At 42.8% G+C, this 14,772-nt stretch overlaps 1 protein-coding gene across 1 annotated transcript in view; it reads right to left on the minus strand.

Moving 5' to 3' along the window:
• The window catches only part of LOC117541196 (patatin-like phospholipase domain-containing protein 7), a 94,199-nt gene that overhangs the window by 53,468 nt on the left and 25,959 nt on the right, over positions 1-14,772 (minus strand). The window contains 1 exon segment of the mRNA XM_034208345.1: positions 13,398-13,603. Within this exon segment, the coding sequence (XP_034064236.1) occupies positions 13,398-13,603 (206 nt within the window).

Raw genomic sequence — 14,772 nt, forward strand, 5'->3', positions numbered from 1 at the left:
TCTGATCCAGGCTCTCGTCACCTCACGCCTAGACTACTGCAACTCCCTCCTAGCTGGTCTACCTGCATGTGCCATCCGACCTCTGCAGCTCATCCAGAATGCAGCGGCTCGTCTGGTCTTCAACCTTCCTACATTTTCCCACACCACTCCGCTCCTCCGCTCCCTTCACTGGATTCCGGTAACTGCTAGAATCCACTTCAAGACACTGGTACTTGCATACCATGCTGCGAATGGATCTGGCCCTTCCTACATCCAGGACATGGTTAAACTGTATACCCCAGCGCGTGCACTACGCTCTGCATCAGCCAAACGACTCGCTGCACCCTCGCTCCGAGGGGGACCCAAGTTCCCATCAGCAAAAACACGTGGGTTTGCTATCCTGGCTCCAAAATGGTGGAATGAGCTCCCCATTGACATCAGGACAGCAGAAAGCCTGCACATCTTCTGGCGCAGACTGAAAACTCATCTCTTTCGACTCTACCTCGAGCGATAGAATTACTAACAAAGAACTGCTAACAGAGCACTTATATACTAATAAAGGACTGGCTTATCTATAGCCAGTTGAGTAGCACTTGAAATGTTTGGCTCTATGAAACCTGATGTACTTATATGATTCTGTTTTCTTCAAGGTTGTGTCTTCCTGGTCGAATGTACGTATTGTAAGTCGCTTTGGATAAAAGCGTCAGCTAAATGCAATGTAATGTAATATTTTGAAAACACAGTCAGCTGATTATTTCTATTCGCCTCACTTTATGAGCTTCACATCAGAGTCCTGCATCGGGTCGGGTACCCGCGGGTACCCGACGGGTGACCCGCAAAAAAGGTGATTCGCGGGTGGTATTTTTTTCAAACGCTTTTTTCCGGGTTCGGTTCTGGGTAAAACAAAGATGATGCGGGTCGGGTCGCGGGTATTGCATAATAAATATATTAAAATAATAATAATTTAGTTTAATGTTTAAATCCTCAGACCTCTCCCCCGCGGGACCGCGCATAATCATAACCTCTGCAGCGGATCAATCTGCTGCTGTGCGCGCCACATTCGAAATGGCTGAGGTGAAGCTCTCCAGCGGAGAATACAGCATTTTCAATAACACTTCCTCAAGAGCGAAATCCAACGTCTGGGAGGCTTCTGGTGTCATCCTAGATCAGGGGTGGCCAACCAGTCAGAGGTTAAGAGCCACATGTTTTCTATGTTACTGCAAGGAGCCACATCAAACACACAGTCACTGATACCGCTTGTTTCAGTTTTTTGTTTTCTGGAGACAAGATTTCAACCACGTCACTGATTCATTTTTGTGGCATTGGGATATATTTTTAAAATCCTCTGGAGCAGAGAGAGGAGCTGTGTATTATTGTTATTGATTAATGCATCAGTGTTTCTTAGGGTCAAAAACACTAAACCCACAAATTAAAATGAAAGCGTTTAGTTTATTTAATAAAAGAGCACATGTTCAATGTGAAAAGTGACAGTAGTTATAGATTATTTGCAATTTGATGCTATATATATTTTTAAAAAGTATATATATAACACCTTGAATTTCAGGGGGGGCGCGGGGCTCCGTTGGCGGCTCGCAGTGCCCCTCCAAGACAATGGTAGGGGAAACACTGAATAGTGTTTCATCAACAATAGGTTTCCCCCCCTCAAAGGTGATTGGTTCACTGCATTGCAGGTATTATTGTGATTGGCTGTTGGGCCACATCAAAATTAGACGCGCTGTCATCCTCTCACCTGACACCACACATACACACGTAGGGAGAGCCGGGACGAAAGTAACACGGGACCAAAGTAACGGAGCGATTTTATCCGAGCCCGAACAACTTTGACCGGCCAAATTACGTCAGAATGATCAGCATTCAATACTTAACAGACCTACTAAATATCAGGTTTAACTGTCAGTGTTGTCATGATACCAACATTTTGGTTTCGATACCAAGTCAAGAATTGCGATTCCGATTATTTTTCTTAAAAAACGGGAAACAGTCTTAAATGTAATTATTGTGCTTTATGTCACACCAGAATCATAACCATAACACCAACTTTTAAACAATGAGAACAATAAATACAATAAATGACAAGAATTCGTATTAAATACAATTAATACATTTCTTACAGACAGGCCTCGTGGTGTCCGTAGGCTTGCCCTCACTGTCAGAGATATAGCTAAAATACTAAAGTATTTTTTGTCAACAAGCCGAGGCGCAGCGGCAGTTGCACTCCCACTTGCAGCCATGCTTCTCGTTTTCTCACATGCTCTGGCAGCTAGCGCGTGCACGAGAGAGGGGAGGCACTTAGAGCGTGCTTGAGAGGGGAGGGACTTCGAGCGTGCTTGAGAGGGGAGGGACTTAGAGCGTGCTTGAGAGGGAGGGACTGCAGGCACGGCTGCAGTGCAGGGAGTGGAAGCAGAGCGCTGAACACACACGGCTCTTATTAAAACAGCGCTTTCTCACCGGAGTACTTTCCGCCGTCATTCTTAAAGTACCGATACTAATGAAACGGAGGAATCATAACGTTTTTTAAACGACAGGGTATCGCGGTATACCTTTCAGTATCGGTACACCGTGCAACACTAGTCAGGAGTCAGTGTCTCTCCCCCAAACTCACACATATACAATTCGATATGAACTGAAGAGCCGCATGAAACTAGCAAAGAGCCGCAGGCGGCTCGAGAGCCGCGGGTGGCCACCCCTGTCCTAGATGGAGAAAATAACCAACATCCCACGCTTTTTGAGACAAATATGCAACTGCGTGTGTTAATAATTGCACGTTTTCACTGCTCATATATAGGCTATGCGGGTTCGGGTCGGGTTGCGGATCTTGTGCTGACGGGTCGGGTCGGGTTGCTGAACTAATTGGCAATATGTGCGGGGGTAGCGGGGCGGGGGTTCGGTATTGCACGTCGCGGGTGCGGGGCGGGTCTTGAAAATCAGACCCGTGCAGGACTCTGCTTCACATCACTTGTGCCTTGAACCGCAGAGTTTGCAACGTCACAAATAAATGGGGCCAATCTTCAGTCAGATATGAATGTGCAATCTAACATTTTCTGTAAGAATAATGGACAAAAGGAGTGCATATACAAATACAATGTATTGAAATGTGAACCAAAACTTAATCAAACATGTTTTAAATAAAAAGCACATATGTACAGAAGGTGTAAACCTATTAAATGTATAAGTAAACACATTTAGTCAAATAAAGTGACAGACTAGGCCTGTACAGTTGGTATCAGCTATGCCCAGCATGGGCTCCTCCATCAGGCCTGGTCCTCCTCGCTGAGGAAAGAGCCTCAGTCCTCTCCAAACCAACAGACAGGACGTCCATCACACGGAGGTTTCTCCCTGAAGTCTCAGCAGCTCTCTGGACACCACGCTGTCTCAATCCGTCCACACTGAATATGAGAGGGGGAAAATGAAAATAATAAATGCTTTGGACAATAAGAAATATAAAGTTGACTGTTGAGTTGCTCAGTTTTTTTAGATTGTCAATACTATTACTGTATAACTAATATATCAGGTTAAGAGGCACATTCAAATAAAGATTGGTCTTTAAATACATTTTGTCTCTTGAATTGTTTGTCTAAAGTCAAGGATCTAGAACTGCTACTTAGTTTTAATGATACATGCTGTTTGGAGTAGGCCTCACAGGTAAGAGCACTAACTAGCTACCATCACATGTACCTTAGCTTGACTTAAATGTATTAAACGTATAATTAAGTGATATCAAAATATAAATAACTAATGTCATGCAAACATATTAATATTTGCTTGATTCCAGTGTTGAATTTAGCACAATTGCATACAAACATTAAGGGGTTTTAAGATTCTGAAGTATTATGCTAAAAACTTAATAACTTAGATTATTATTTATAGTTTTGCTGAATAGTTTCATGTCCGCTTACCTTAGAAACGTAAAATGCGACGGCAGTGTGCAGATGGGGAGCATGTTAGCTTAGCTTGGTAGCTAGCTAGGGCGGTGGTGGCGAAGTCCATAGGGACTTGGTTTGGCAACTGGAAGGTCAACAGTTCAAGTCCCGGAAAGACCAAGTGCTACCGAGGTGTCCCTGAGCAAGGCACCGTTCCCTACACGGCTCCCCGGGCGCCGTACATAATGGCAGCCCACTGCTCCTAACACTAGGATGGGTCAAAATAAGTTGAATCTATCTATCTAGCTCTGGAACTTCCAGCTCGGTGGCAGCAGGTCCCGCCTCGGCTCCGCCTCTTTGCCCTTATTTGGAGCAGGCGGGAGTTGAATTCTGACGTCACTGTCGAGCCGTTAGTGGCCTACTCCGCCTACTAAGGGCTTCTCTGCAACTCTGCAGAATCCTATGGGTGACGTCACGGACCCTACGTCCATTTATATATACAGTCTGTGGTCCAACCACGTATAAGATTGCAACCCCTGGCGACGCTCACAGAGAACGTTGCATGTTAACCTATTAAAAGAATGGTTTCCCAGGTCCGACAAAAAGGAAATGTTGTTGATTAGGAATGTGGAAGAAGAGGATGACGAAGATGCGCAGTACCTTCCTCTACCTGCCACTGCTTTGTCTGATCTCAAACACCCAACAGCTGATGAGCAAACCCAGGTCGGTGCCCTGTGCCCCAGAAGTTTTTAAAGAAAATCCTGGTTGTACAAATATTATTGACCACAACATTGTGTTAAGATTGAGCTACAGAATCCCTGAGCGCCTCCTGATGTCCCTTAAAAAGGAAGTGGATCTGATGATATCCTTGGGAATCATTGAGGTATCAAGAAGTGAGTGGTGAAATCCAGAGCCTTTTCTTATCAAGCTCCACATTTGTGGAATCAGCTTCCAGTTTGTGTTCGGACGGCAGACACCCTATCCGTTTTTAAGAGTGCGCTTAAGACCTTCCTTTTTGATAAAGCTTATAGTTAGGGCTGATTAGATTCAGCCCCTAGTTTTGCTGATTTAGGCTTAGTTTGTCGGGGGACATCTTACTTCTTCCTTCTCTCTGTCTATACCTGTGTACTCTCATGTTCCGATTAACCCAGCTTCCCCAAATGTCTTTCTTTTTGGTGTCTATATACGCCGGGATCCGGAGTCATGGATGATCCTGCGCTCCTCTGTCCTGGATTGCGAGCCCTGGATCTTGAGTCGTGGCTGTGGTCCTGGATCATAGGTCCTGGATGGATATCCTCGTGGATTCATCTTCCTATTATACACACATGCATTTCCAAACATTTGGACTACCTATGTTGCAAATGTATTATCTTTTCAATTTACACACGGCATCTATTGCACGTCTGTCCGTCCTGGGAGAGGGATCCCTCCTCTGTTGCTCTCCCTGAGGTTTCTCCCATTTTCCCTTTAAACTGTGGGTTTTCTTCGGAAGTTTTTCCTTGTACGATGTGAGGGTCTAAGGCAGTGGTTCTCAAAGTGTGGGGCGCGCCCCCCCTGGGGGGCGCAGAGGCATGTCTGGGGGGGGCGCGAAAGACCAGGAGGAAAAATGGTTATATAAAAAAAAAAAAAAATCATAATTTGAAAAATTATTGATTCGAAAATAATATGATACAGTACAGTACTATTACGTCTGGGTCTCTGTGTGTGTGGAACGAGCCATTTTGTGTGCGCGCGAGAGAGAGAGAGAGAGAGCGCACCGGTACCGGAGATCGTTGTTCTTAGCTTCTGGTGCTAGCGAGCTACGCTAACGGATATAAGGAGTTTTTTCAACAACAAAGTGGAGGAGAGTCCTCTCCTGTCAGACTGAGAGACTCAGTGAACTAAAGGACTCTTTCATTGTTATCTCAGTGGGTCTCAAACGTTTTGGTCACCATTAATGTAAACAATTATTTCCGAGGCACACATTTATATGATCATTATAGTTATACAAAAATAAGAGAATAAATGAAAAACAGGTATGAAATACTATATGACATTAAAAAAAGAATAAAGTTTAAAAGGGTGATTTGTAAAATATCCATAAAGAAAAAGTAAATCTGTTTACAGTTCCGTTTCATCTGGGTGTTGAGAGGTATCCATAGATCTCTTCATTTTGCTCTCAATGTGTCCACACACCACCTATAAAAATAGCACTTTACCCCTGCTTACACCTATATGCCGTGAGCTGATTATCGAGCCTTCGTTGTAACAGTTGCGGGAACACTGTGTATATGCGTGGAGAGTGTTGCAGTAGAAAATTCCACTGTAGCGCCCGGTACATTAATGGGAAACCCTAAATGTTTGAGCACCCTCTATGAAACGTCAAGCTACCCCACAGCACCCCCAAAAGAAGTCTCTGGCGCCGCCACTGAGCCTGACTATGTGTGTTGGGGGGGCCCGACTTTTTTTTTTTCTCCAAAGGGGGGGCCTGACAGAAAAAGTTTGAGAACCACTGGTCTAAGGACAGAGGGTGTCGTATTGTCATACTGATATTTTGTACAAACTGTAAAGTCCACTGAGACAAATGTAACATTTGTGATATTGGGCTATATAAATAAACATTGATTGATTGATTGATTGAAATCCCATTGTATTGGTACCAAAGAAGGATGGCACCATAAGGTTTTGCATAGACTTTTGTTATCTGAATGCAAGTTCTGAGTTTGATTCCTATCTAGTTCCATTGATGAATTCATTGATCGGTTGGGCAAAGCAAAGTTTCTAACAACTATTGATCTATGCAAAGGCTACTGGCAGGTGACGCTGACTCCACAGTCCTGTGAGTTAAAAGCCTTGCGTACACCATGGGGTCTGTACCAGTTCACCATAATACATTTTGGACTGCACAGCGCTCCAGCTACGTTCCAAAGATTAATAGATCAGGTATTGTTGGGATTGTCAGATGTTGCTGCAGCATATCTTGATGATATTGTTATTCACAGTGCTACATGAGAGGATTATTTGGACCATCTGAAGGCAGTCATTGGACGTCTAAAGGAGGCTGGATTGACTGTCAGTCACAGGACAGAGACGGAATATCTAGGTTATATTATCGGCAACAGAGTTATCAAACCCCAGAACCACAAACTACAAGCCATCCAACTATGGCTAGTATTAGCCATAGTTGGATGGCTAATACTATTCCTCTCGTGCTGCTCTTCTAACAGATATGACTAAGCGGATGGGCCCAACTTTTCTGCAGTGGAGTGAGGAGGCGGAGTCTGCTTTTAACGACCTCAAGGATGCACTGAGTAAGAACCCTGTTTTGTGTAGTCCTGATTTTGGTAAAGACTTCATATTGCAAACTGATTCTTCAGAGAGAGGTTTAGGAGTGGTGCTTTTGCAGGGAGAGCCCAATGACCTTCACCCCGTGGCCTATATCAGCAGGAAGCTGTTCCCAAGGGAGACTTGCTACTCAACTGTTGAGAAAGAATGCCTGGTAGTGAAATGGGCCCTGGACTCTCTCAAGTACTACCTCCTGGGAAGAGAGTTCATCCTACAAACTGACCATAAAGCCCTTAAGTGGATGGCAGGGAAGAAGGATGCTAACAGCAATATAACTTCACCATCCAGCACATTCCAGGCTAAGACAACACTACTGCGGACTTCCCATCACGCTCTCATGGCGTGATTCCAGGAGGGGAATGTGTGAAGGCTACAAGCCTCACAAACAACCACACATGCTAAAGGTTATGCTTTTGTTTTACATCATACATACACAGACACATTGTTCTTGAAACAACTTTATTTTACTAGATTGAGTGTACGCAATCTTGTTTAAAATAATTATTGTTAATTGTATTTTGTTAATCCTGTTGTCAGTGTCTTGCAGCTCACCTTGCTCCTGGCAAAAGGCTGAGCTGATGAAAACCACCTGCCTATATAGATGTGCCCAGCTAATTGGACTACGCCATTCCCCTCAAACCCTGAGGGGTGTCTAAAGAGGCCACTTCATTTAAGCCACCCATCTTTAGAGCCTCTTCCCCCTGCACTCAACAATGGACTGGCCAGTATGATATCAATTCCTGCAGTGTGGAGAGGAAGGCTGTGTGTATGTGAGTTGCTCTTGGATAGAAGAGCATACAGAATGTCACCCATTTTGGTGATGTATTGTTTATTCATTAATGCTAGATTGTATCTGTTTAAATTATTAATAATATTAATTTTTTTGTTCCTCCTAATTGATTTTATCAACCATCCTAAAACTGTATATTGGGTAAATAAAATCCTTATTTTTTCCACATCAACCTGCATTCCTAGTTTTTGCGTACCCTGGTCCTTCCAGGATGTTTAAAACTCAGTCAATGGGGCTCATTTGTATTGCTTCAGTTTATAATCGTAACAGATTGAAAAGTTCAGATTAATTTTTCGCTAAATGACGCGCTTCCACAAACAACAAACAACATAATTATTCAATTCAAACAAACTACTTATAGTAGATGAAGTACATTATTCAAAAGTTTACATTAACTTTGAATAATACTGTAACACGGGAGAAACGGAGCCTCTCTTTCCCTCTGTCCCTCTCTCTCTCTCCTGACAGCCGGTCAGTATCTCATGCAGCTCGCTGAACCAGTATCGTACACACGGTTCCGTCGCGTTGAAGCTTGCCGGTGGGCCTGTCTGGCGCGCGACCAAAAACCAATCACATATATATATATATAAATATAAACGGGTATAAAATACTATATGATAGTAAAAAAAAAGTTGTTATTAATAAACAAGAATACAGTTTGAAAGGGGAGTGATTTGTAAAATATCCATAAAGAAAAAGAAAATCTGCTTACAGTTCTGTTACATATGGGTGTTGAGAGATATATCCATAGATAGCTCTCAAAGTGCACCAGATTGATGCTTTTAACTTCACATCTTGTGTCCATATATTTCTGTTTTGGTGGTCATGCCACAACCGTGCACGTGCAATTCAAAACCTTTATTTATCCAGGTGAAATCCCATTGAGATCAATGATCTCTTTTTCAAGGGAGACCTGCAGCAGTAGGTTCCACATGAAGAGATAAAAACATAAACAACAGAACAACAGAAGGACATCATACAGCAAAATGTACAGGGATTACAATTTACATATTTATACACATGTACAGGTACCAACAGCATCTGATTGTGTAGCATCCAACTGAGCTTTAAAAACATGTAGTGGTACCAGAGTTCCCGTTAGCCGGTAATTACCGGACTACGACCGGTAAAATATGCTGAAGACCGGCAAATCTAAATCTCTCCGGTCAAAGTGTCCGTTCAAAATAATTTCCGCTTAGCGCAATACCACATCAGTTGCGCAACTTGCACCATTTATGTGACAGACAAAAGAGTATGTGACAGACAAGAATAGTCAATTCTAATGTCTAACACTTCATGTGGAGAAAGAGATTTCCTGTATGGGTTGATTGTGCGTTGATCTGTTGGTAATGCCTCGGGGTTCCGGTGGGCATGTAAACAAATGCATAATGCTGCGCTATACTTTGTGGCCTCACCCGGTTGCATAGCGACACTTATTGTTTAGGTGTCTTTTAATAAGCAGGTAGTCATATCATTAGCTAGAACTAGCTGGATCTGATCGATATGGATATAAACGCGAGTGAAGTCTAATCTGACGGGAGAGAGATCAGCTGCTGCTGACGAGTCGACACGCAGCTCTGCATGATCAGCGGTGAGCGAACAAAACACACACTTCAGGTTAGAATATCACACGTAGCTATTTTAATGACCTCTCAAACTACCTAAACTAGTTATAGATATGTTTAGTTTTACTGTCGGATCACTCATTACTGATCCGCGAGCTGCATGATACTGACGGGCTGTCAGGAGAGGGAGAGAGCGCTCCGTTTATTATTCCCGTGTTATTGTAAATTACTGTTCACTTTTGAATAATGTCGTTAATCTACTATAATTAGTTTAATATTGAATCATATCAATTTGTTTTAAAGCTCAATAAATAACAAAGAAGACCTTTGACCGGCACTTTTCTCATTTTGTCCGGAAGATTTAAACTTTAACGGACATGTTGACCAGCGAAAAAATATTCTAACGGGAACTCTGAGTGGTACCAGATTGGGAATTGGCCTCAAGTGAGAAACAGGACTTATTTCTGTAAAAGAAACCTAGCCTAACCCTCAGCTTTTTAAGCAGGTTATTTACATGAAATTTAAAAGTGAGGCAGTCATCAAGCCAGATACCCAAGTATTTGTAACAGGCAACCACTTCAAGTTGTATTCCTTGCGTAGTTACAATATCCAAAGCAGTCTCCGGTGTATTTTTAGCTTTAGCTTTAGAAAAGAGCATTACCTTGGTTTTATCCACATTTAAAAGACGCTTAAGCTCAGAGAGCTGAGCCTGAATAATGTTAAAAACAGCCTGTAATTTAACAACAGCCTCGTTAATCGAGGGACCTGCACAGTACATAACGGTATCGTCCGCATAAAAATTTAAGGTTGCTCCTTCGACATTTTCATCTAAACTATTAATATAGATAGAGAATAATAGCGGACCTAAAACTGAACCTTGTGGTACACGATTAGTGATGTTTAACCATTCAGAAGACAGCCCATCAAAGTGAACACATTGGGACCTTTCAGATAGCTCATTCACACCAACGGTGTTTCAGGGCCGGTTCGGAGCTGGAGCTTGAAAAGCACCAGGTTTTCCTGTTCACACTGCAGCGGAGCAGCCTCTTAGCTCCGGAATCCGGTTCGTTTCAAGCACCAAAAAATTGTCCGGCTAGAGCAAAAGCACCGCATACATCACGCTTACGTCGAGGCGGAGGCGGGGGCAGGAGCGGGATCAACTCCTGAACAACAACAAAAAGCCGGCATTTTATCCAGTTTGTACACAACGATGGAGAAACTTAACAAGCAGCAGTGGTCCACTGAGACCAGCTACCTACTGGGAATCTGGTCTTCCGAAGAGCTACAGAGGAAGCTGGAGCACAATCGGCCATTGTTGTTGTTGTCGGTGTCAGCTGTGAGGGGTTTCCGCGCGGTTTGGCTATATGAAGCAGGCATGCAAATGGTTACGTCATGACGCAAACGATGACGCAATGACGCAGCACCAGTCGGACTCTGGGCGGTGTGAAAAGAGCCAGAGCTAAACCGAAGAACCTGAAAAGCTCTAGCACGGAGCTTGAACCGGAGTTGCGTTGGTGTGAATGAGGTAACAGAGGTAGTTCACAAACCACCCCACTGCATGGCAGGATAAGCCAATACTGACTATCCTCTGCTTCAAGATGTGATGATCGACGGTATCAAAAGCTTTGGAAAGGTCATTAAATAGAGCTGCACAACTCTGCTTATTATCTAAAATACTCGTAATATCATTCACCACTTTCATTGTGGCAGTGATGGTGCTATGTTGCTTTCTGAAGCCTGACTGATGTTTAGACTAGGGTTGCCAGAAACTGACCATGATCAAAATCGATTATTCGGCAGCCCTGGCGAATAATAATCGATTATTCGATTATTCGATTTATTTATTGCAATGCTGCTATTATTAATAATACAGGTTACAGCCTGTATTAATAATAGCATTGCAATAAATAAATTACTATAATAATATTTATTGCAATGCTATTATTAATACAGGCTGTAGCCTGTATTATTAATAATAGCAGCATTGCAATAAATAAATTGTGCGTGCATCGCGCATCTTCAAATATAGGCAATGGCAGGCACTTTAGAAAATAACAAAAAATAAACCACCATCATGTAGCCTGTATTAATAATAGCAGCATTGAAATACATTCAATAAATAGCCTATTGTGTGTGCGGAGCCCCTCGGCTAAATTCTCTGCCGTGTGCCGTTCGGGCGTTGCACGGGTCTGTAGAACCGCACTCTTCATCTCCCATTCACTGTCGATGTAATGGCAGGTTATGGTAACGTGCGATTCTGTTGTGAGTGCTGTCCACCCGTCGTTGGTTATCGACACCTTTGAGACAGTTGACAAGCTTCTGCGCAGATCTTCTGCCTTATCTTTGTACAGCTTTTCTATACGTTTGGTCATTGTAGTACGGCCCGGGACCCTGTACTCTGGTTCCACACTTGCCATAAGCTTAAGGAAACCCCCTCCTTCCACGAAACGTATTGGCAGCATGTCCTTCACTATCATATTGGTGATTAGTGCAGTTATTTCACCTGCACGCATATCATCACAACGACGTGGCCTTGAAGTGAAGTTGGTAATGGCCGGCTGTGCTGCGTCTTTCTCTCTTTGGCGTGCTTCGTACTCAAATGCGAACGCATTGTTGAGGTTGAGCTGTGATAGACCAACGTCTTTTCGCAGAGCTTGCATTTAACTTCCTTTGGACTTGTAAGTTCGAAGTAGTTCCACGAGGAGGAACTCTTTTTACCTGCCGCTTTGTTCATCTTTAGTCGCACGTGTGAGGGAGAGGGGGGGTGGGGGCGGGGGCGGTGTGTAGCGTGCTGCAGCAGCAGTCTGCTCTGCACGCAGGCTTCCTCCAAGTTTACAGTCAAACAAACTGGTGGTGTGACCAATGGCCATTTACAATTATTAATACTATTACTATTATTAGCATTAGTCTATATTTTGGTTGAAACTAAGCCAGAAAAATAAAAAATAAAACATAAATAATAATAAAAACATATATAAATAAAATCGATTTTTAAAAATAATATTCGATTATGGAGACTGTAACGAATATTCGAATAATCGAATAATCACTGGCATCCCTAGTTTAGACAGGATGTCATTGTTACATAAAAACACCTTTACCTGCTCACTCACTAGGCTTTCAAGAACCTTGGCCAGAACTGAACATTTGGAGATGGGTCTATAATTGTTTAATAAGGTGGCCTCCCCTCCTTTTAGTAGTGGCAGGACATAAGCTGACTTCCATATTTATTTTTTAGCAAAGGTTGAGTTCAATAATTTGTACGGCCCTCGGAGGATGTTGTAAAAATTGAAATGGCCCTTGAGAGGAAAAAGGTTCCCCACCCCTGGTTTAGACGCTTAGTGTTGGAATTGTGTTTCGTTTAGGTAAAAATTGTTAATATCGTCAGTTAGCTGAGTTTCTTCCTGTTAAGTGGGTATGCATCATTAATAGGTTGTTAAATGTTAAGAAGCCCTGAGACGCTGTTTCTTGCAAGATGTTGCATCTCAATCGGGCTCAACAGGTTAACTAATTCCACATCACTGTATTAGGTTAGTTGAAAGCAATAATATTAATTTGAACATAATATTTGTATTTGAACTCAATATGATTGCTTTCAACGAACTTCATACAGTTTTGTGAAATGTGTTGACATAATACATTTAACTAAAGTCAACGTTTCAGTTTTTCGGTGCATACTCATACACACATTAAAAGGTATAAATAAAACAGTAAATATATTAAAAAGAACAGTCATGTTGGTATGCCTAGTCTAGTAGACTTCTAAATGGATGAATCTAAATATATTAGAACAGTACAAATAAATACAGTAGTGCTATTAACTGTCCGTAGCAGCGTAGTAGAAAAGCGTGATCTTACTCATAGAAGTGGGCCTTCGATATGGAGAGGAAGGTGCAGTCTCTGTGAGCTCGGACGGTGAAGATGAGGGGCTCCCCCGTGAGGACGGCCAGGTGACCCACCATCTCTCCCGGGTGGGAGACAAACAGCAGGGACTCCTCCTCGCGGTCTATCATACGCTGGTACACATGGAGCGCCCCCGAGATGATAAACGCCACACTTGCATCCTGGAAGAGAGGTGGAGAAGCTAGAAATGTTCTTTACCTGGATACATCCACATGTCCTGGATGGATATCCTCGTGGATTCATCTTCCTATTATACACACATTTCCAAACATTTGGTCTACCTATGTTGCAAATGTATTATCTTTTCAATTTACACACGGCATCTATTGCACGTCTGTCCGTCCTGGGAGAGGGATCCCTCCTCTGTTGCTCTCCCTGAGGTTTCTCCCATTTTTCCCTTTAAACTGTGGGTTTTCTCTGGAAGTTTTTCCTTGTACGATGTGAGGGTCTAAGGACAGAGGGTGTCGTATTGTCATACTGATATTCTGTACAAACTGTGAAGTCCACTGAGACAAATGTAACATTTGTGATATTGGGCTATATAAATAAACATTGATTGATTGATTGATGATACATGTTTGTATAAATACAGGTAGTGCTGGAGCTATATATTGGTTTATGTTATTTTATAATTAAAAATGTATTTTCTAGCTGTTTTTGTTATGGTAAATTAATCATTATTTATCTTAATTATTTTTAGTTGAAGTCATTCTTTATGCTTTTATTTTGAAGGAGGTTTTTGGCACCGGGTTAGTTGGGCACCTTGTTTTTTACCAGGAGAAACTATAGGTTACTAGCGTAACCCCGGTTCTCAGAGTAACATGAGTGAGATGTCTCACTATGGGATGTGCCTCCCCGCGTATACCTCAGAAGCATCAATTTCATTACGCCATCTCACACATCTTACTCTGAGAACCGGGGTTACGCTAGTAACCTATAGTTCTCATTCATAACATTCGCTTCGATGTCTCACTATGGGATATGGAGACTCCCCTATTGCCAAACATGCTTATTTCGAGAAAAAAAACACCAATACTCAACAGGGCACAAACTGGACACAGCAAATTAGACCGCTGTTCTTCAGAAGAATATAACGTTGAAGAAAATGCCGCAAGGTCAACGGGGGAGCATGAGCCAACCACCTTAGGCACAAAAGCAGGGTTAGGTTTCAGCAACGATCTTGCTTGCCCCAGGGCAAACTGAGTGCATGAAGGATGCGCAGAGAGCGCATGAATGTCACTGACTCGCTTGGCGGATGCCAGAGCCAGCAACAACACATTGTATCGGGACTTACTGCTGAACGGGTGGTCCCTCCACGAGACAGACCCCT

Source organism: Gymnodraco acuticeps, unplaced genomic scaffold (genome assembly GCF_902827175.1).
Source record: "Gymnodraco acuticeps unplaced genomic scaffold, fGymAcu1.1, whole genome shotgun sequence".
Lineage (NCBI taxonomy): Eukaryota > Metazoa > Chordata > Actinopteri > Perciformes > Bathydraconidae > Gymnodraco > Gymnodraco acuticeps.